Source organism: Octopus sinensis, linkage group LG30, assembly GCF_006345805.1.
Source record: "Octopus sinensis linkage group LG30, ASM634580v1, whole genome shotgun sequence".
In the NCBI taxonomy this organism is placed as follows: Eukaryota; Metazoa; Mollusca; class Cephalopoda; order Octopoda; family Octopodidae; genus Octopus; species Octopus sinensis.
In genome coordinates this window covers 2,793,861-2,817,556 of record NC_043026.1, presented here as the reverse complement: position 1 = coordinate 2,817,556, position 23,696 = coordinate 2,793,861, and the positions used below count along the sequence as shown (strand labels likewise).

The 23,696-nt window shown below is 41.1% G+C and overlaps 2 protein-coding genes across 2 annotated transcripts in view; one reads left to right on the top strand and one right to left on the bottom strand.

Moving 5' to 3' along the window:
- The window catches only part of LOC118768486 (putative uncharacterized protein DDB_G0282133), a 389,663-nt gene that overhangs the window by 158,974 nt on the left and 206,993 nt on the right, over positions 1-23,696 (top strand). The gene's annotated exons all lie outside the window — the stretch shown is intronic.
- Positions 1-23,696, bottom strand: part of LOC115226294 (eIF-2-alpha kinase activator GCN1) — a 156,044-nt gene that overhangs the window by 113,914 nt on the left and 18,434 nt on the right. Inside the window, exons 4-10 of the mRNA XM_029797282.2 lie at positions 19,902-20,010; positions 18,273-18,371; positions 15,109-15,243; positions 8,812-8,880; positions 5,037-5,145; positions 2,866-2,940; positions 1,023-1,151 (exon numbers count right to left, since the gene is read on the bottom strand). Coding sequence (XP_029653142.1) covers positions 1,023-1,151; positions 2,866-2,940; positions 5,037-5,145; positions 8,812-8,880; positions 15,109-15,243; positions 18,273-18,371; positions 19,902-20,010 — 725 coding nt within the window. The remainder of the gene's footprint in view (positions 1-1,022; positions 1,152-2,865; positions 2,941-5,036; positions 5,146-8,811; positions 8,881-15,108; positions 15,244-18,272; positions 18,372-19,901; positions 20,011-23,696) is intronic.

Sequence of the window (23,696 nt, the reverse complement as noted above, 5' to 3'; positions counted from 1 at the left end):
GTAGCAAAAGGGTTAAACTGAAGTCTGGACCAGAACATGAGATTTTGATGGAAGAAGGTTTGGATTTCAAACACTTGGAAATGGGTGCTTGTATCCTCAAACCAGAAGCAGTCTCAGGTAGGTTGGCATCAAAACAGCTGAGGTAAATAGTCGTTTGTCATCATCATTCTTTAACGTCCAGTGTCCATGCTGGCATGGGTTGGACGGTTTGACTAGGGCTGGTAAGCTGGGGGGGGGGGGCTGTCCAAACTCTAGTCTGATTTGGCATGGTTCCTACAGCTGGATGCCCTTCCTAACACCAACCACTCCAGCTTCGCCCACATTGCTTGAATGGTGTTTTTTTTACCTGCCACAAGCACGGGTGCTCGTTAAGTGACACTGGTGTTGACCACATTGCCTCCATGCTTTTTACATGTCAGTTATGTGACACCGGCTTCAGCCAGGTGCTAAAAAAAAATGTGGTGCATATCATCATCATCATCATTTAACGTCCGCTTTCCATGCTAGTATGGGTTGGACGGTTCAACTGGGGTCTGGGAAGCCAGGAGGCTGCACCAGGCCCAGTCTGATTTGGCAGTGTTTCTACAGCTGGATGCCCTTCCTAACGCCAACCACTCCGTGAGTGTAGTGGGTGCTTTTTACGTGCCAGGGGAGTCTGGCAAACGGCCACGATCGGATGGTGCTTTTTACGTGCCGTAATTATTAATTAATTACTTAATTATAACATAAAAATGTTTTCCCTTTGAAGGATTTTGCAGCATTTTCATTAAGAAACTAACAGGTGGTGTGAGTTACTGCCTTCACAGGTAATATATTTTTTTGTGGGGTTTGTAAATTTTGATGAAAAGAACTCCGAGATTAACTGCAAAAAATTCAGTAACAATTATCTCAATTTAAATGATGAATGTGACAGAATGTAAAAAGAAATTAAAGCTTATGTCTTGAGATCAAAGATTTCCTCTCCACAAGAAAAGTTCTGGGAGCAAATAAGTCCCTGGGTGTGAGTAGAGTGTATCTCTTACCTGCTAAAACTTGAAACAGATGTATTGTGACACTGTCAACTGCGTCGGGTGAACTGCATTGTCGTGCAAGGGCCTCGAGGACATTGCTGGCCGACTGACGGACACTTTCTTCTTTGACAAATAACTGTTCTGCAGAGGAGAAGGTAGAGGGTGAGAGAGAGAGAGAGAGAGAGAGAGAGAGAGAGAGAGAGAGAGAGAGAGAGAGAGAGAGAGATGTGAGAGTGTGTGTGTAGATTGTCAGTGTTGTGGTGGTGGAGGGGAAAGAGAGCAACGTGTGTGGTGTGGGGATATAATGGAGAGTGGAGATGGTGGAGGTAGAGTACAGAAAGAGTGGTGGAGGTTAAGAGAAAGGGAGGGTGTCAAAATCGGAAGGAAATAGTACACATAAACATGCATATATATATATATATATAGAGAGAGAGAGAGATGAAGGTGTTGCTTCCCATCCACATGGCTCTGGGTTCAGTCCCACTGCATGGCACCTTGGGCAAGTGTCTTCTATAGCATCGGCCAAACCAAAGACATGTGAGTGAATTTGCTAGATGGAAACTGAAAGAAGCCCATTGTGTGTATATATATATATATATATATATATATATATATATATATATATATATATATACGTGTGTCTTTGTGACTATGTTTGTACCCCACATCACCACTTGACAATCATGTGTTTATGTCCCCTGTAACTTAGCGGTTCAGTATAAGAGATTGATAAAATAGGTACTAGGTTTTAAAAATAAGTCCTGATTAGTTTGATTAAAACCCTTCAAGGTGGTGCTCCAGTGTGGCTGCAGCCAAATGACTGAAATAAGTAGAAGAATAAAGAACAGGTCTTTAGACACTTGCTCTACCCTTAGCATAAAGCCTATCCCATCTCTTGCTCTACCCTTAGCATAAAGCCTATCCCATCTCTTGCTCTGCCCCTAACTTAAAAGCCTATCCCATCTCTTGCTCTATCCTTAGCATAAAGCCTATCCCATCTCTTGCTCTGCCCCTAACTTAAAAGCCTATCCCATCTCTTGCACTAGCCCTAGCAAAAAGCCTATCCCATCTCTTGCTCTAGCCCTAGCAAAAAGCCTATCCCATCTCTTGCTCTGCCCCTAACTTAAAAGCCTATCCCATCTCTTGCTCTAGCCCTAGCATAAAGCCTATCCCATCTCTTGCTCTGCCCCTAACTTAAAAGCCTATCCCATCTCTTGCTCTAGCCCTAGCAAAAAGCCTATCCCATCTCTTGCTCTGCCCCTAACTTAAAAGCCTATCCCATCTCTTGCTCTAGCCCTAGCAAAAAGCCTATCCCATCTCTTGCTCTGCCCTAGCATAAAACCTATCCCATCTCCCAAAGGGCTTGTAGAGTTACATGCTACATAGTGATCTCAATAATGCTGCTGGCATGAAAAAAAGCCCTCAGTATGTGCCGTAAAGAGGTTGGCATGAGAACGGTCAACCAGCCGTAGAAGCAACGCCAAAACAGATTCTGGTGCTCAGTGCAGTTGTTGGACGCATCGGAACCCTGAGAGGAAGAGAGAGAGAGATGGCTTTATGATAGAAAAGGGTTTAAAATATAGGAGACAGGGACCAGAACAGAAAAGAACAAGGTTCTTCCTGTAGAGGTGCTACATGGAGGCTGACATTTAGGAAGTAGGGCAGGCATGATTGGGTGGAGGGGTGATGAGGTGTCCAGGTGGGGCTCTCAAGGTATCAGATGAATAGACATAAACGTGGGTAGAAAACGTGGAAGTGTGGGTGGGTGAGGGCTGTAATGAGTGTATGGGTGCGGGAGAGGTAGGGAATGGGTGACGGGGTGAGTATAACGAAGGAGGAATTGCAACATACTTACTTGCGATGGGTTTCGCCAAGTCCAGTGCATACTTGCTCATGTCTAACTGGACACCAATCAGTAAATGTTCAACAGCTAAAGAGACAGAACAACAACAATAATAATAATAAAATGATGGTGTTGATGATAATTATAATAAGGATGATGATGATGATGATGATGATGATGATGATAGTAATAATTATTATAATAATGATGATTTCTTTATTAACCACAAGCGTTTGCATTAAGTAGAACATTAGGGACAAAAAAAATGTGTGTGTGTGTGTGTGTGTTGTGAGGGTTTTGCATGTAAACAAGACTAACAAAACAACAACAAAAAGTCAACAATGTGTAATCCTAAATAGGGAGATGTTTGAGGGCTGCTCATGAAAAAAAAGCATGGGTACCCTGACTTTTGGAGCAGGTGTCTTGCTCCCCCCCCCCCCAATTACATGCGTATGCTCAGGGCAGGTCCATTCCCTTGAACCATTCTCACCACTTTGGTCCACCTTTCAGCAAACTGGCCAGAAGAAAACCGCTTCCCTCTTGACCCTTATTTTTCCTTTTCAAGTGAAACTTAAAGAACTTGATTAGGGATTGGACAAAGAGAAAAGTTTGTCTTCAGCCCAATAATAATAATCAGACGGGTAGTCATGATGGGTATACTGGGCTTCATATATTTTACCCCAGTGTCACTTTGATGGCATGCATTGCTCTCTCACTCAATAATAATAATAATAAATGCCCTGATGCAGTACCAGGCAGTGGCTCTCATGGCTTCTGATCTTAACTGTTTGGAAGTGTGTATCATGTACACGCTTCGTCTTTGTGTAAAAGATGACCTACAGCAAATATTCTGCTCAATACCACAGATTTGCTTGTCAGTTGTTTGACCTAACCAGTTGAGCAAGTCCCTTAGTGGCTGACGATATGTGCATCTCTGATCACGAGCAGAAGTAGTGGGGGAGCATCATAGCCATGTGTTGAGAAGGATTCTTTGGGGTTTGAATAATTCACCTCTGGAAACATGGGTGTTTCGTTCAACATCCTTTAACAGCCCTTATTCAGGGACCTTTTCAGCGGGATGGGCTACTCGACCAGAAGAAAATTCTAACTGGGCCCCACCTACAAGGTCATGTGCTGTTTATCTTGATATGAGATCACCATGTCGCGCACATATGGTTGTGATGCAAGTACCTGGTGTACCCTTATCAGACGGGTAGTCATGATGGGTATACTTTGATGGCATGCACTGTTCTCTCACTCAATAATAATAATAAATGCCCTGATGCAGTACCAGACAGTGGCTCTCATGGTTTCTGATCTTAACTGATTGGAAGTGTTATCACGTACATTGTTTTGTCTTGGTATAAAAGATGGCCTACAGCAAATATTCTGCTCAATACCACAGATTTTGCTTGTCAGTTGTTGAGAGGAATTCTTTGGAGTTTGGATAATTCACCTCTGGAAATAGGCATTGTGTTTGGGCTGCTTGTGATTCTGACAGCTCCCGGCCTTAAAATAATAATAACCCTTTCTACTAAAGGTACAAAGCCCGAAATTTTGAGGCGGTGTGTGTGTGTGTGAGAGAGAGAGAGATAGTGGAGGAACTGGGTTGATAACATTGAACTCTCGCAACCTGTGGTGGAATCTGTATTCTGAACATAAAGAATCTGACCAGAATAACAAAAAACAATGAGGATTCCATAACTGGCTCCAAGAAAATATTCAAATCAACAGCAACCCCCCCCTCCTCTCCACAAAAGATTACTGGTATTTCATTGCTCTGCAGCAATAAAGAATCATTTCTAACATAGGTACAAGGTCAGAAATATATGGGGTAGCAGTAGCAGTGGTGGTGGTGGTAGTAGTAGTAGTGGTGGTAGTAGTAGTAGCAGTGGTGGTGGTGGTAGTAATGGTAGCAGTGGTGGTGGTGGTAGTAGTAGTAGCAGTGGTGGTGGTGGTAGTAATAGTAGTAGTAGTAGCAGTGGTGGTGGTGGTAGCAATGGTAGCAGTGGTGGTGGTGGTAGTAATGGTAGCAGTGGTGGTGGTGGTAATAGTAGTAGCAGTGGTGGTAGTAATAGTAGTAGTAGTAGTGGTGGTGGTAGTAGTAGTAGTAGTAATAGCAGTTGTATAAGTGATGGTTAATGACAGTAGTGGTGGTGGTGGTAGTGGTGGTGGTAGGTTACCTTGCAGTATGATCTCTGGGTTGCGCAGTGTAGCTTTCTGTGCAGCAGGGAGCAGGATTTCGTTGAAGTCTTCGTGGTTGACGTGGCGGAGCAAGGACTGGCAGTTCTCCTGGAGTAGAGACACACAGACGTAGAATGAGAGGACAGTGAAGGGGACTGCATTGGGGAGAGCAGAGAGAGAGAGGGAGAGAGAGAGAGAGAGGCAAACTTCTCACCACACAGTAAATGTATAGAAATATATATATATATATATACTAGCATTAAAGACCCGTCGTTGCCGCGTCATAGTGCTAGTGCATGTATATATGTGTACATATTACATGTACATCTATATATATATATATCTACACATAAAATGCAAAATACAAAGTTATATCTTGATATCGCTAGTGATAACAATACTCAAAATATATAACAGACTGGAATTGTTAGTCTTCTTTTTTCTCTACATTGTATACTTTACTAACAGCATAGCCCGGGTATGTAAGAGCCCCTAGTAGGCAACGACTAATCCCAATCTAGTCCTTTCCCTCTAGGGAACGAAGGCGCATGTGTAGGTTGCAATGTCTTCTCTTCACTCCCAAATAACTATCAACCAGCTATCGATAATTCAACCCAACCAATTCCTACCAGGAAGAAATTACATTCGAGACTTTGCCCCACTTCTGCTAATAGCTGCTGCAGCCGCAAGTTATTCGAATACTTTTTTCGTTTAAACTTTCTTTATAACTACCAGCCCAAACGTTTTACCTTAAATTTTTGACGTACCCTAAGGGTCCTCGGACGCTACTTGCAAACTCTTGGTTTATTATAAACCGCTTTTGTCGTGTGCACCAAAAAACCTTTTTCATTCGTTGGTTCAGTTTGGTCACTTTTGACTTTTTCGTTGTTGTCACTCACATTGCTGCCCGCTTTTTTGCCGTTTTTGTACATTTTTATACATTTTGGGATACTTACCCCAGGTGTTCCGAGAGTTAAAAAGGTCTAGTTGCGTCCCCTAGACAGTCTGTGGTTTGTGTTTAATACACAAATCGGTTTGCTATTTATGCCACATATGATTTAATTAACCGATTTTTTCCAGTAATAAAGTATCCTATTGGAATAAAAAGGGCCATATAGATCTTTGGAGCAGACATGATGCTCGCTATGAATTTGAAAAGAAATTGCTGCCAATTTGTGAAAGATATTGTCGAAAATATGTCATCTTGAATTTGAACGCGATTTCCCAAAATGGCATGATTTTATCGATTGTTTCTGATGGTAAGGTATTGCATGGAAATCTAACATCAGAATTAAGTTTCTTAGGGTAACATTAAGCTTCACCATGAGTTTGGTGAAAATCGATTGCAAGTTGCGAAAACTACAACAGAAAATGTTTGGGTTTCTGATTCTCGACCCCATGTCGAATTTATCGATTATTTTCAGAACTGGGGGAACTTTTCAAAATTTTCGCTGCGTTAGTTTTGAATTATGACATTGGGCTATGTGTGTGTCAAGTTTCATCAGAATCGGTTGAAAGCCGTGGTCAGGGTAAGGGTACAACCTGACAGACACACAGACAGACAAACTGCCGTTTATATATAGAGAGAAGAGATAGACAATAGTCTTTTCTTTAATTTAATTTTTTATTATCTATCTGGACTATTCCATTTCTGCACGCTAATTTTATTTTTAATTTAATTCCCATTCATGTGAAACCACTTATTCAAGTGCAAATCATTGATGCAATTTTATACCAATTGCTATTTTTACTTTTGTTATGTTACGATTATATTATACTTTAGTTTGATTTAATTATTACTACATATAATTCAATTGTTATTATTATTTTTATTGTTAAAGTGAAAGTATGTGACATAAAATAGAGAAATGTTTTTGTTTCACTTTTAACACGTAATACTGAAATAGTGGAGACGATATGATATGGCTATGGGCTCGCTCTAGGCAAGAAGTTGAACATTTTTTTTGCCCATGAAACTACATGGACCCTAAGTAAGGCATGTGTAAAATTTGAATGAAATTGGTTGTGTAGTTCTCAAGTTTTAGGGAAACACAGACAGACAGACAGACATTCTCAGTTTTATATATATATATATATACATAGTTTGAATTTACAGAAATCAAAAGATGAAGCTAGGTGACGGAAAAAGAAGAATGCGTATTTGTTTGACGACAAAGAAGAATGGAAAAGTCTTTGACAGAAAGGATTGAAGAGAAAAAACAAAACCCGGAAAGACAAAGAAAAGAAATGAAAAAGAAGGTAGACAGGATTTGGATAAAAAAAATAAATAAATTTAACCTTTTGTCCCTTTCATGGATTCACCGAAAGGGATGAAAATGCTGAATAGTTATATGGAGAGAAAACATCAGAATCATTTAACATCCGTTTTCCATGCTGGCATGGGTTGGACGGTTTGACTGAGGTCTAGGAAGCCAGAAGGCTGCACCAGGCTCCAATCTGATCTGCAATGTCTCTACAGCTGGATGCCCTTCCTAATGCCAACCACTCTGAGAGTGTAGTGGGTGCTTTTTATGTGACACCTGTCAGGCAGCACTGGCATTAATCCCGTCTGGATAGTGCTTTTTATGTGCCACTGGCACCGGAGCCAGTCTGGGAGTACTGGCATTGGCCGTGATTGGATGGTGCTTTTTATGTGTCACTGGCACCGGAGCCAGTCTGGGAGTACTGGCATTGGCCGTGATTGGATGGTGCTTTTTATGTGTCACTGGCACCGGAGCCAGTCTGGGAGTACTGGCATTGGCCGTGATTGGATGGTGCTTTTTATGTGCCACTGGCACCGGAGCCAGTCTGGGAGTACTGGCATGGCCGTGATTGGATGGTGCTTTTTATGTGTCACTGGCACCGGAGCCAGTCTGGGAGTACTGGCATGGCCGTGATTGATGGTGCTTTTTATGTGCCACTGGCACCGGAGCCAGTCTGGGAGTACTGGCATTGGCCGTGATTGGATGGTGCTTTTTATGTGCCACTGGCACGGAGCCAGTCTGGGAGTACTGGCATTGGCCGTGATTGGATGGTGCTTTTTATGTGCCACTGGCACCGGAGCCAGTCTGGGAGTACTGGCATTGGCCGTGATTGGATGGTGCTTTTTATGTGTCACTGGCACCGGAGCCAGTCTGGGAGTACTGGCATTGGCCGTGATTGGATGGTGCTTTTTATGTGCCACTGGCACCGGAGCCAGTCTGGGAGTACTGGCATTGGCCGTGATTGGATGGTGCTTTTTATGTGCCACTGGCACCGGAGCCAGTCTGGGAGTACTGGCATTGGCCGTGATTGGATGGTGCTTTTTATGTGTCACTGGCACCGGAGCCAGTCTGGGAGTACTGGCATTGGCCGTGATTGGATGGTGCTTTTTATGTGCCACTGGCACCGGAGCCAGTCTGGGAGTACTGGCATTGGCCGTGATTGGATGGTGCTTTTTATGTGCCACCAGCATGGGAGCCAGTCAGGCGAACCTGGCATCGACCAGAAAATAAACATGAAAATATAGAAAGAAAAGAAAATAACGAGATATATATATATAAAATATATGCACACACATACATATATATACACACATTGGGAGCAGCTGCAAAGTTCCTAGCTTTCAGGGTTTGCTAAAAGCTTAGTTGGAAACCCAGGTCTAGAAAAACTGAAGGACCACTGCAATAAGAATGTTGAATAGAATCATAATTCACTGATCCTCCTGTATTTTTCTTTCACCTGAAACCAAGAATACAGGAGTATTCCCTCCTGTACACACACAGATATACTCACCAAGAGATGCAGGGGTGGAGTCGACCGGTATGCCAATACTTGCTTAAGGTAAAGATCACAAAATGGTTTCTGAAAGACAAGAGACAATACATTATTGGCCAAAGTTGATTCCTGTAGCAGTTTTGTGGAGAGTTTCTACCTGACGACCACACAGCTATCTATTCAAACTATCATCACCATCATCCTTTTAACGTCCATCTTTCCCTGCCTGCATGGGTCAGATGGATCCATGCAGATTTCCTTCAGCTGGATGCCTTTCCTCTTGCCAACACTCACCTGTTTATTTATTAACTATAAAATACAATTTTTTCTGCATCTTCTTCAAGTAGCTTTTAAATGACTGTGATGAAATTACTCCAAAATACAACTTCAGCAGGTTTTTTTCTCTAACTTCATCTTCTGCCTCAAAATACACAAAAATATTGTAAATATTGTAATTTACCAAATTCAGAAAATTTTCCATGTCGATGTAAATTATAGCACACCCAATCCATTCCTTCTTGTGGAAGCAGAAGATGAAGCCACAGAAAAAACACAAAAACAACATGTTTCAGTCATATTTTAGAGTAATTTTGTCAGTCATTTAAAAGCCACCGGAAGAAGATGCAATGAAAGCTGTATTTTATAGTTAATAAATAAGTAGAGGCATTTCCTTCCCACTTTTTGCTGCATTTGTGGAGACAGAAGATATCGTTTCTGAGTTCTAAGGCTTTACACCAGTTATTCTGATGTCCTTTCACAACTTTCCTACACTATCTCCATCACAAAATTGAAAATAGTGAGAAAATGGTTCACCCATATATATACATATCTCTTATTATAAAAGGCAGATTTTATCTGCCTCCCTTTGTCTCTTATAGAAATCTACAATATAGGATTTCTTCAATTACAATTTACCTAGCATTTTTAAGAGTAGAATGCATCGGGTCTTGCCAGGTCCACTTTTTAAAATTTCAACCCCAATTAAGCAAAATTTAGAGAAAACTCACATTGTGGTGTATAAGTCAAATGCTTCTCTTAGTGTGGGATACAGCACACGCAAACGCACACACACAGTGTGCAACGAATAAAGTGAAAGTAATTCACTTTCTGTAGTGAGTGACTCCTTCACTCTACATTCCCACTTCCTCTTTACACACATAGACACGCAAATATATAAATAAAATTGTAAGCTAACGTGTGTGTGTGCGTGTGTGAGTGTGTGCGCGTGTGTGTGTGTGAGGATGCGTGTGTGTGTGTGTGTGAGGATGCGTGTGTGTGTGTGTGTGCGTGAGTGTGTGACAGGAAAGTTTTTTACGACGAATATAAGACCTATATCCAAGTAGCAGAAAGATCGCCCAAAAGTGTATATAGATATTTAAATGTATTTATATATTCATCTATACACAGATGTATGTATAATGTGTGTGTATATATTTCCATAGCGGTAACCTTTCACTCCATACAAAGTTTTTTAGGACGAATATAAGATCTAAAGTATATACAAGTAGCAGAAAGATCGCCCAAAAGTGTATATAGATATTTAAATGTATTTATATATTCATCTATGCACACATGTATGTATAACGTGTGTGTATATATTTCCATAGAGGTAACCATTCACTCCATACAAAGTTTTTTAGGATGAAAATAAGATCTAAAGTTATCTCTAAGAAAAAGAAAGATCGCCCAAAAGTGTATATAGATATTTAAATGTATTTATATATTCATCTATACACAGATGTATGTATTATGTGTGTGTATATATTTCCATAGAGGTAACCTTTCACTCCATACAAAGTTTTTTAGGACGAATATAAGATCTAAAGTTATCTCTAAGAAAAAGAAAGATCGCCCAAAAGTGTATATAGATATTTAAATGTATTTATATATTCATCTATACACACATGTATGTATAATGTGCGTGTATATATTTCCATAGAGGTAACCATTCAATCCATACAAAGTTTTTTAGGATGAAAATAAGATCTAAAGTTATCTCTAAGAAAAAGAAAGATCGCCCAAAAGTGTATATAGATATTTAAATGTATTTATATATTCATCTATACACAGATGTATGTATTGTGTGTATATATTTCCATAGAGGTAACCTTTCACTCCATACAAAGTTTTTTAGGACGAATATAAGATCTAAAGTTATCTCTAAGAAAAAGAAAGATCGCCCAAAAGTGTATATAGATATTTAAATGTATTTATATATTCATCTATACACAGATGTATGTATTGTGTGTATATATTTCCATAGAGGTAACCATTCAATCCATACAAAGTTTTTTAGGACGAAAATATTTATATATAAAAGAAAGGTTGTGTGTCTGTCTACTCCGATTTAGATTCCTAACTACTCCCACATTTTGCGATGCAGTTTAACCAAAACCGGGTATCTTATAGTCGTGATTCATATCGAGCTCTTCTGGGTATTAGCGCGCATCTACGATGAGTCTATGATTTTACAAATAATTTACCATCATTTTTTCCATTTTAATGCATATTTTTTTAAATAAAGGGAAGTAACTCTCAAACTTCACACCAATATGCGTGCTCATATGCGACGTAATATCACATCAGCAGCATTTCCTCACACCCTCCTTGCACTTGGCGAAGGCAAAATACCAGGGGATGAAAATGGTAATATTGCCATCGATTCCATTTGTACCATTGTTAAGACGCCTTCTGATCTCAGAGATGCAGTGTTCCAAGATCTACAAGCTAATTATCAGAATATGGATTGGATTGGCAAAAAAGCTATACTGGCCCCGAGGAATAAAACTGTTCACCATATTAATGATGAAATGCTAAAACTCATTCCTGGTGAAGTCTATGTATATCAGTCTATCGATACAACTCCTGACCCAGAGGACGTCATCAACTATCCAATAGAGGTACTCAATTCCTTTGAGCACCCCGGACTACCACCACACTTTCTCAAACTTAAAGTTGGTGCCCCTATAATGCTCATCAGAAATTTGGTTCCCCCAAAACAATGCAATGGCACACGTTTTATCGTTAAGTCCTTATCTCCCACTGTAAACTTATATCAATATTTGCCTGAATAATCATCATAATTCAGTGCAATCATTAACAGTACTTTCAAGCAATTCAGCCCCGAGCAATGCCGGGCAATTCTGCTAGTCTATATATATAAACGGCAAAATGTCTGTGTGTGCGTGTGTGTATGTCCTTTATATAAATCCACAGTTTTTCAGTTAGAGGGCTCGCACTTTCTATGGTCATTCAAAACCATCCAAGGGTGGTCGTGCACATCTTTACATTTCCCCAGTCACCCTGCAAAGCCATTAAAAAATCAATAGAAGTGACTTTTTTGTGAATTTTCTATCCAAAACCCAATCAAAATGCCAGAAACTTGATACGCCAATTGAATGCCAGCTAGCTGTACGTGATTGGTCGGAGATTTGGACAGTACTCATGTGTACGTGCGCACGCACGCAGCTGTATATTCATGCATTAGCACTACGACCCAGTGACGCCAGGTCATAGTGCTAGTATATATGTATATATATATATATATCTATGTATATATATAGTTAATCCAAACATGAACAAAGAGAAAACACAACAGCCTGAGGACATGGAGCAAGTATAGTGTTATTGGATGTTCAGGAAAGGAAAGAATGAAGGAGGATTTAATGTTTCGAGTGGAGCTCTTTGTCAGAAACATAGGGAAAGAAAAGCTATATATATATATATACACAGTGATACCTTGCAGTATGAATTTAATTCATTCCATGACCAAACTCGTCTTACAATTTACTCATTTTACAAATCAATTTTCCTCAGTAAAATTAACTAAAATATAATTAATACGTTCCAGCCCCACAAAACCACTCAAAAATAATTTTTTTATGGGTTTTAAAACAGGAAAATTGTAGTTACAAGTAAAACGACAATTATAAAAAAAGAGAATGCAAAAGAAATATGTCAACTGGTTTTATCAACTGAATTGCCTTCAAGATGGGACGGTTCGTTTGCTCATTCTGCGGATTTCCGCTCGTACTTTAAGACAAACATTCACATGGGACTCAGCTGGTACAGCAAATTACAAGTACAATAAGGCACTCGTACTTCAAGGTTCTACTGTATGTATGTGTGTGTGTGTGTGTGTGTGTGTGTATGTATGTATGTTTGTGTGTGTGTGTGTGTGTATGTGTGTGGTGTATGTGTGTGTGTGTGTGTATGTATGTATGTATGTATGTATGTATGTTTGTATGTGTGTGTGTGTATGTGTGTGTGTGTGTGTATGTATGTATGTATGTATGTATGTTTGTATGTATGTGTATATATATATGTGTGTGCATGTGTGTGTGTGCATATGTGTGTATGTGTGTGTGTGTATATATATATATATCTTTATAAGCCAAATAATATAATAAGATCAGAAATATTAAATTTTTAAATCTCTCATAGAGACATGTACGGTGGTGGGGCGATAGAATGGTTGTATACTGTCAATCTAACACAAACGTGACAGTAGGGGGTACACCACTGCTGTTTAGCCTAGGAAGCATCGACGCCTCCTGATGGCTTTGACAGGAAAAAAATGTGTCAAAGCCATCAGGAGGCGTCGATGCTTCCTAGGGCTAAACAGTGGTGGTGTAATCCCCTACTGTCACGTTCACGTTAGATTGACAGTATACAACCAATATAATAAGAAGACAAAGAAAATTCTTTAACACACCTGTAATGATTCGTTACAATAGTTAATTATCCGGATTATAATTGACTCTTTGCCAAACCCACTTTACAGCATAATCATCATGAAATGAGGATTTTCTACACCTAAGGAATTCTGGCATTGGGCTGGAACCTGACAGTGTTGAAAACCCAGTAATTGGGTGGAGTGCTTCTCTGGAGATACCCTAACTCTACACCCTGCTATACCCGAAGACTTTTGCTCTATATTATATATATATATATATTCAGGTGCTGGAGTGGTTGTGTAGTAAGAAACTTGCTTTCCAACCACATGGTTCCGGGTTCAGTCCCACTGTGTGGCACATTGGGCAAGTCTCTTCTACTGTAGCCACGGGCCAACAAAAACCTTGTGAGAGACAGAAACTGAACGAATCCTGTCATATACATCTATGTGTGTGTCTGTGTCAGTATATTTCTCACCACCGCCACCCTTGCTTGACAACTGGCGTGGGTGTGTTTACGTCCGCCATCACTTAGTAGTTCAACAAAACAGACCGATACAATAAGTAATAGGCTTGCAAAGAATAAGTGCTGGGTGCAGATTTCCTCAACTAAAACAGTTAGGGTGGTGCTCCAGCAGGGCCACAGTCAAATGACTGAAACAAGTAAAAGAATAAAACAGTATATACAGGATGAAATGAATAAAATGTCGTCTGAACAATGCAAAGATGGAGAGAACACAGACATCTCGTTTTAACAGATTTACCAAAATTACATAAAAATATCTTGAAATACTAAAGAGTAAATTTATTCAATAAAATCGCCATTGGCTTCAACCACAGACTCCCGATGACTTTGGAATCTCCAGCATCTCTTCTGGATGGTCTCCTTGTTTAAGTTGATCAATGCTGCCATAATCCTTGCCTTCACCCATCTTTGGTGTTACAAGGAGTGTTGTTGGTCTCTCGCTCAACTGTGCCCCACACAATAATTAAGGGGGTTGCAGGCTGGGGAGTTAGGTGGCCAGATGTTAGGGGTGACGTGGCTGCAGAAACTGTCTGACAACCATGACTGGGTTCTCCTGCTTGTGTGGCATGGTGCAGAGTCCTGTTGCCAGACAGGGTCCTCCAGCAACCACCCTTTTCACCACAGGGCAGGACTACCTCCTTCAGGCACTTGAAGTAGGCCTGTGTTGAGTCTGAGACCGCGTGGGAAGATGGATGGAGGCACGATGTCGCCATCACTAATGATCACTCCAAACACCATGACCATGATGTTGACTGGATGTTTGATTTTTATCACTTTCAGTACACATCCTCAGACTGACATCCAAACACTGAAATGTTCGTATTGAAGCTTCCAGAATGAATGCAAAGCAGTACAGCATGTTGTTTCCAAATTTCTGGCACAGTGAATTGCATCATGGTACTGTTTTCCTCACAAACAGTGCCCAACTGACCCTACTATACTGTGTAGTGAACAAAATTAAAAATAAACAATGCATATGCACAAAATTAACAATATAAAATGGCAACAATTTACCCACTGCACCCGGTATGTGCACACACAGACACAAATCTCCACCCGAACGCATGCATTCCTCAACATATGTCAATGGCACTTGCATTGACATGCTTCACTTACCTTGCATGCCTGGATGCATTCTTTGTTCTTGGTGTCATGCAGATGCTGCATCACAAGCGAAGCGAGGCTGAGCAGGTGTGGTGCACCTTCCAGTGACGTCAAATATTCCGTGTACAACTGCACGGTTGCAGGCGACTGCACCAGGGGAAGAATGAAGAGAAAGAAAAAGAGGAAGAAACATCATCATCATCATTATTATTATTATTATTATTGAGTGAGAGAGCAGTTCATGCCATCAAAGTGACACTGGGGTAAAATATACGAAGCCCAATATACCCATCATGACTACCCGTCCGATAAGGGTACAGCACCAGGCACATGCATCACAACCATATGTGCGCTCATGGTGATCTCATATCAAGATAAGCAGCACATGACCTTGCAGGTGAGGCCCAGTTAGAATTTTCTTCAGGTCGAGTAGCCCATCCCGCTCAAAAGGTCCCTGAATAAGGGTTGTTTAAGGATGTTGAAAGAACCACCCATGTTTCCAGAGGTGAATCATTCAAACCCCAAAGAATCCCTCTCAACACATGGCTATGATGCTCCTCCACTACTTCTGCTCATGATCAGAGATGCACATATCGTCAGCCACCAAGGGACATGGTCAACTGGTTAAGGTCAAACAACTGACAAGCAAATTTGTGATATTGAGCAGAATATTTGCTGTAGCCCATCTTTTATACCAAGACAAAACAATGTACATGATAACATTATTATTATTATTATTATTATTATTATTGAGGTGGCGAGCTGGCAGAATTGTAAGCACACTGAGCAATATATTTAATGGCATTTTATCTGTCTTTACGTTCTGAGTTCAAATCCTGCTGAGGCCGACGTAATCAACTAGTCCCCTCCTGCCAAATTCGGGGCCTTGTGCCTCCAGTAGAAATGATTAAATAATAAGGTGGCCAGCTGGCAGAATCTTTAGCACACTGGGTAAAATGCTTAGTGGGATTTCACCTGTCTTTATGGTCTGAGTTCAAACTCTGCTGTGGTCAACTTTGCCTTTTATTCTCACGGGGTTGATAAAATAAGTACCAGTTGCGCACTGGGGTCGATGTGTTATTATTATTCGCTGGCCATGAACCAAAACTTGAAATTATTATTATTATTATTATTATTATTAGGTGACATGGATGAAAGTGAGTGACTGCTGTTGTTGTTGTTGTTTAACCCCAGGTCTGGTCTGACCAAACAGACACATGTAATGCAATGCACTCCAACAGTGACCATAACGTTATGTGTCCTTCCTTTTATAACAACAACAGATGTGATTTGTGACAGACTTGACAGCTATTTCTACCAGTGAGAAGCTACATTGCTTGTTGTTATTGCTGTGTGGGTGACAGCATTAGGATCTTTTCCGTTTGAACGGCAGTTTTCAACACAATTTCTAGTTAACTAACCACTTTTAAACTTCGTATACTGGTAGAATGTGTCAAAATAAAACATTTTTCTCTTGGCATTCTTGAGAAAATTGTAATTTGTAAGTTTAACGTAGTTTAATTTTTCGTATTTTAACCAATCCTATGCCCTCTATTGAGCTAAAATCATTTGCTGCGTCTAAAACTGAGACAACATCCTGTCACTAACCCTAACCCTCACCCTAAATTTTAGCCTTTGGTTGTTTTTTTTTCTTAATTGTTAAATTAATTTAATTGTTACGCGTGTGTCTAAAATTATTCGTTTTGTTTTTGTTTTGAGTTTTTGCTTTCGTTTTAGCCTTTCGGTTTTTTTCTTAATTGTTATCCTTAAATTAATTTAACAATTAAGAAAAAAAAACCCCCAAAAGGCTAAAATTTAGGGTGAGGGTTAGAGTTAGGGCTAGTGACAGGATGTTGTCTCAGTTTTAGACGCAGCAAATGATTTTAGCTCAATAGAGGCCATAGGATTGGTTAAAATTCGAAAAATTAAACTACGTTAAACAAACAAATTACAATTTTCTCAAGAAAGCCAAGAGAAGAAAATGTTTTATTTTGACACATTCTACCAGTATACGAAGTTAACTAGAAATTGTGTTGAAAAGTGCTGTTCAAAAGGAAAAGATCCCAGTATTGTAGTATCCCTGGGTATAGTGCTGCAGTACCTGTTGCAGAGTTTAGTACTGTAGTGGACTAATGGTTCCCAATCTTATTTAAATGAATTTTCCCACAGACCCCTTTTAATTTGCTGATCCTTATGTGTGTGTGTGTACATATATATATATATATATATATACATATATATATGTGTACATATATATATATATGTATATATATATATATATGTGTACATATATATATATATGTATATATATATATATGTGTACATATATATATATGTATATATATATATGTACATATATATGTATATATATATATATATGTACATATATATATATATATATGTACATATATATATGTATATATATATATATGTATATATATATATATATATATATATATATATATACAAAAAGCAATAAAGATTCAAGTTAATTTAAATGAATTTACTTGAATATGGTACCTAACTTAGATGCACCAAAAAAAAAACTATACTGTTTTAACAATACAGTAATGTGGGGTGATTATAAGCGAGAAAAATTACTTCATGAGTATAGCCTCAACCACTAGGATGTCTAGAGAACTCACATGTATTTTAGCTGATGAGTACGGGACACGTTTATATGCTGTAATTTTTACAACTTTTAATAAAGCCTGTCCTTGTATGAAACGATTGTACTAAAAACCTATCCATTCTTGTTGCTTCTTTCTCGCTTATATATATATATATATATATACTTTATTTAAAGCAGCAGAAAATTCAACAAAACCTGTTACTCTGAGTTTCACGTTCCCGTTCGTCGGACAGTTTTTGCTAGAATTTTCTGCTACTTTTAAATAAAGCATATTACTCTACCACTGGTATTTGAGTACTCTTTTTTCCACCTTGGTTCACATTTATGTGTTTACTCCGGTGTGTATATACATAAATATATATGTATATATATATATATATATGAAATTTTGACCTCCAGTACTACCTTTGCAAACCAGCAGGGATCTGTGGACCCCAGGGTGGGAATCACTGTTGGTTGGCAGCAGCAATTAACAATGATGCACCACCACACACACACACACACACACACACACACAGAGCAAGACACAGCCAAAAGCACTTACCTTCTTCCACAACCTGGAAATGTGTTTGTATGCAACGGCATTGAGTGTGTTGAGACGGGCCGAGTGGCATCCATAGAGAAGGAGTGACTGTAGAGACACCTGGTGGAAGAGGAAGAAAGAGAGCATTAGAGAGAGAGAGAGAGAGAGAGAGGAAGGAGATTTAAAGAGAGTGGATTAGAGAGAGATGATTAAAGAGGAAGAATTAGAGGAGAGAGATTAGAGAGAAAGAATTAAGGAGAAAGAGAGAGATTAAAAAGAAAGGATTAGGGAGAGATGAAGAAAGAGGATTAGGGAGAGATGAAGAAAGAGGATTATAGAGAAGAGATCAGAGAGAGATGACTAAAGAAGGGGAATTAGAGAGGAAGAGAAGAGAGGATTAGGGATAAAGAGGATTACAGAAGATTCAAGAGAGATGAAATTAAAGAGGGAGAGGAGAGATTAGAGAGTGGGAAATAGAGAGGGAGAGAGATGATTAGAGAGAAAGACATTAAAGAGAGAGTGAGAGAGATTAAGGAGAAAGGATTAGGGAGAGATGGAGAAAGAAGATTACAGAGTGGAGATGAGAAAGAGATGATTAAAGAGGAAGAATTAGAGAAGAGACTAGAAAGAAAGGATTAGAGAAACAGATGACTAGAGGTGGATTAGAGAGAGAAAGATGATTAGAGAGAATGGGAAAAAGAATTAGACAGAGAAAATGGACAGAAAATAGGTGAGAGATGTTTGAGCGCCAATAATCTGGCAAAAGAAAGACTATCCAGCTGAAGAAACCATACGACAAGAGACACTTGGAGTTTGGACAGCTCCCCAGCTGACCGTCCAAGCCATGCCAGCATGGAAGATGGACATTAAATGATGAGGAATTTACAATTGGAGGACATCAGCACAGTGAAAATTAATCAAATAATGTCATTTCCTGATTTTGCTTACTCTCTCTCTCTCCCTCTTTTACTTGTTTCAGTCATTTCACTGCGGCCATGCTGGAGCACCACCTTTTTAGTCGAGCAAATCGACCCCAGGACTTATTCTTTGTAAGCCCAGTACTTATTCTATCGGTCTCTTTTGCCGAACCGCTAAGTGACGGGGACGTAAACACACCAGCATCGGTTGTCAAGCAATGCTAGGGGGACAAACACAGACACACACACGCATATATTTATATATATATACGACGGGCTTCTTTCAGTTTCCGTCTACCAAATCCACTCACAAGGCATTGGTCGGCCCGGGGCTATAGCAGAAGACACTTGCCCAAGATGCCACGCAGTGGGACTGAACCCGGAACCATGTGGTTGGTTAGCAAGCTACTTATAATATATATATATACATGGGCATGTGTTTTTGTGTCTGCCCCCCCCCCCACTGCTTGATAACCGGTGTTGGTGTGTTTACATCCCTGTAACTTATTGATTCAGAATAAGTAGCAGAGTTAACAAAATCAAGTCCTGGGGTTGATTCATTCGACTAAAACTTCTTTGAGGCAGTGCTCCAGTGTGGCCACAGTCCAATGACTGAAACAAGAGAACAGATAAAAGATGAAACTGCACGAAGTGCCTGGTTTTCTGTTTGGAACCAAACTCCCGTGATAAACGAGGCCAGAAGCAGCAGCAGCAGACTGGGCCGGTCACTTACCAGGGCTTTCAGGTCATCAGTGGAGCTGGATTTGTCAGGGGCAAAAACTTGGTCTGCCACAATACACGTCCAGATGAGGGCTTGTAGGGACTCGGTAGAAACAGCTTTACTGAAAGAAAGAAAAAAAAAACAAAGGTTGCAATCATTGAGTGGCAAGCGATAAGGGATGGTTATATATTTCTTTATTGCCCACAAGGGGCTAAACATAGAGGGGACAAACAAGGACAGACAAAGGGATTAAGTCGGTTACATCGACCCCAGTGCATAACTGGTACTTTATTTATCGACCCTGAAAGGATGAAAGGCAAAGTCGACCTTGGCGGAATTTCAACTCAAGACGTAACGGCAGACGAAATACCTTCCAGCATTTCGCCCGGCGTGCTCACCGCCTTATAAGGGATGGTTATAGTGACCACCACTCCTACAGTTGTCCCATAACGTTAATGTTGGTGTAAAAAAAATGGCTGGAAGGAAGCAGCTGGACCAAAGCAGCAGAAGTGAATACACACATCATCATCATCGTTTAGCATCCGCTTTCCATGCTGGCATGGGTTGGACAGTTCAACTGGGGTCTGGGAAGCCAGGAGGCTGCGCCAGACCCAGTCTGATCCGGCAGTGTTTCTACAGCTGGATGCCCTTCCTAATGCCAACCACTCCGAAAGTGTAGTGGGTGCTTTTTATGTGCCACCGGCACAGGTGCCAGACGATACTGGCAAACGGCCACGATCGGATGGTGCTTTTTACGTGCCACACGAGGCTGGCAAACGGCCACGATCGGATGGTGCTTTTTATGTGCCACACGAGGCTGGCAAACGGCCACGATCGGATGGTGCTTTTTACGTGCCACACGAGGCTGGCAAACGGCCACGATCGGATGGTGCTTTTTAGTGCAACACGAGCGGCAAACGGCCACGATGGATGGTGCTTTTTCGTGCCACACGAGGTGGCAAACGGCCACGATCGGATGGTGCTTTTTCGTGCACACGAGGCTGGCAAACGGCCACGATCGGATGGTGCTTTTTCGTGCCACACGAGGCTGGCAAACGGCCACGATCGGATGGTGCTTTTTCGTGCCACCGGCACGGAGGCCAGTTGGGGCAGCGCTGGCAACGGCCACGTTCGGACGGTTCTCTTACGTGCCACCGACACTGGTATCTCAGCTACAATTTCCATTGATGTTGAAAGATTTCGATTTCGATTTTCACTTGCCTCAACAGGTCTCCACAAGTAGGGTTTGATCACATACTATATTGTAATACAACTCTTAATGGTTAGAGCCACGTTTCCCCACAGCGGGGCGTGCATTAGCATGGGCTGTGAAAGTATTTGCAAGAGACGTGGGCACACACTTGTCAGATTGTAGCTTATCTTTGGACATTGAAACGAAAAAGTAAAAAACATTGCCGTGCAAAATCTATACTGAAACCATGGGAATCGATGTAGGTACGACCAATCAGCATAACGAGTGAGGCACCTGCATTTGTCAGGCGTTTGTTCTCTGTTTCAATATTTAATGTCAGCAAGAGAATTATTGATTCATTGTCCTTCGTCTTTTTTTTTTTTTTACTTGTTTCAGTCATTTGACTGCGGCCATGCTGGAGCACCGCCTTTTTTAATCGAGCAACTCGACCCCGGGACTTCTTTTGTAAGCCCAGTACTTATTCTATCGGTCTCTTTTGCTGAACCACTAAGTGACGGGGACATAAACACACTAGCATCCATTGTCAAGCAATGCTAGGGGGACAAACACACACACACATATCATCATCATCGTTTAGCGTCCGTTTTCCATGCTAGCATGGGTTGGACGGTTTAACTGGGGTCTGTGAAGCCGGAAGGCTTCATCAGGCCCAGTCAGATTTGGCAGTGTTTCTACGGCTGGATGCCCTTCCTAACGCCAACCACTCCGCGAGTGTAGTGGGTGTTTTTTACGTGCCACCTGCACAGGTGCCAGACAGAGCTGGCACAATGCCACGAACGGATGGTGCTTTTACGTGTCACCGGCACGGGGCCAGCCGAGGCTGGCAACGAACACGAGCGGATGGTGCTTTTACGTGCCACCGACACGGGGCCAGACAGAGCTGGCAAACGGCCACGAACGGACGGTGCTTTTAACGTGTCACCGGCACGGGGGCCAGCCGAGGCTGGCAACGAACATGAACGGATGGTGCTTTTACGTGTCACCGGCACGGGGCCAGCCGAGGCTGGCAACGAACCGAGCGGATGGTGCTTTTAGTGTCACCGGCACGGGGCCAGACATATATATATATATATATATATATATATATATATATATACATACATATATACGACGGGCTTCTTTCAGTTTCCGTCTACCAATCCACTCACAAGGCTTTGGTCGGCCCGAGGCTATAGTAGAAGACACTTGCCCAAGGTGTCACGCATTGGGACTGAACCCGGAACCATGTGGTTGGTAAACAAGCTACTTACCACACAGCCACTTCTACGTGTGTGTATATTATATATATATATACGACGGGCTTCTTCTTTTCCGTCTACCAATCCACTCACAAGGCTTTGGTTGGCCCAGGCTATAGTAGAAGACACTTGCCCAAGATGCCACGCAGTGGGACTGAAACCGGAACCATGTGGTTGGTAAACAAGCTACTTACCACACAGCCACTCCTGCGCCTATTTGGTCGAATGTGGATTTAGTGCAGTTGACAATTTGCTGGAAGCCAAGGAAAACCGGCTTCAAATTACAAAATGGGGTGATTGACGGCTGAAGTGAACAAAACTGTCTCCTCAAATCAAGGATCTGTGCCGTATGCACTGGGTGCCGGGCTCTCACTAAACGAGACAAGGTGACCATCAGCCAGGTAATTGAATTAAAAATCTTGTTTCTATATTCCCCCTCTCTCTCTTTCGGAGAGGCACTGAGCAGCTATACACACACATACACACATGGCAGTAACTCCCGCCTACCGAATTCAATCACAAAGCTCCGGTCAGCTCGGGGCTATAGCGGAAGACACCTACCCAAAGTGCCACGCAGTGGGACTGAACCCGAAACCATGTAGCTAGGAAGCAAGCTCCCTAAAAAAGGAAAATACTGATGGACACCAGATTTCTTGTTATTAAAAAGTGGGTCACTGGCAAAAAAAAAAGGCTGGGAAACACTGGGATTGAGTATTCGGCTTACAATCATGAGATCAGAGGTTCAATTCCTAGCAGTGTATAGTGGCCTTGAAGGAAGACACTTTTGTTGCTCCTGTCCACTCGGCAGTCAAAAATGAATAGTACCGGTCATTAAAAAAAGGGCCAGCCTTGTCACAGTCTATGTCATGCTGATTCTCCCTGAGAACTACGTTAAGGACACACGTCTGTGGAGTACTCAACCACCTGCATGTTAATTTCATTTTCCTGAGCAGGTGGTTCTGTTAATTGTATCAACTGGATCATTCATCGTAACTGAGAGAGAGCCAGGCTATAGATTCATATATAGCTCTGGTCAAATCGTCCAGCTCATGTTAGCAAGGACAAAGGACATTAAATGATGATCAGATACACAGACATACCACCACACACACTTTCCCAACCCCAAGGTTCCGGGTTCAGTCCCACTGCACGGTACCTTGGGCAAGTGTCTTCTACTATAGCCTCGGGCCAACCAAGCTCTGATTTGGTAGGCGGAAACCGAAAGAAGCCTGTCATATATATCTTTATATATAAAGATGAGAATGTGTGTCTATCTGTCTGTGTGAATCCTTAAAGCTTGAGAACTACACAACCAATTTCATTCAAATTTTTTCACATGCCTTATTTAGGGTCCAT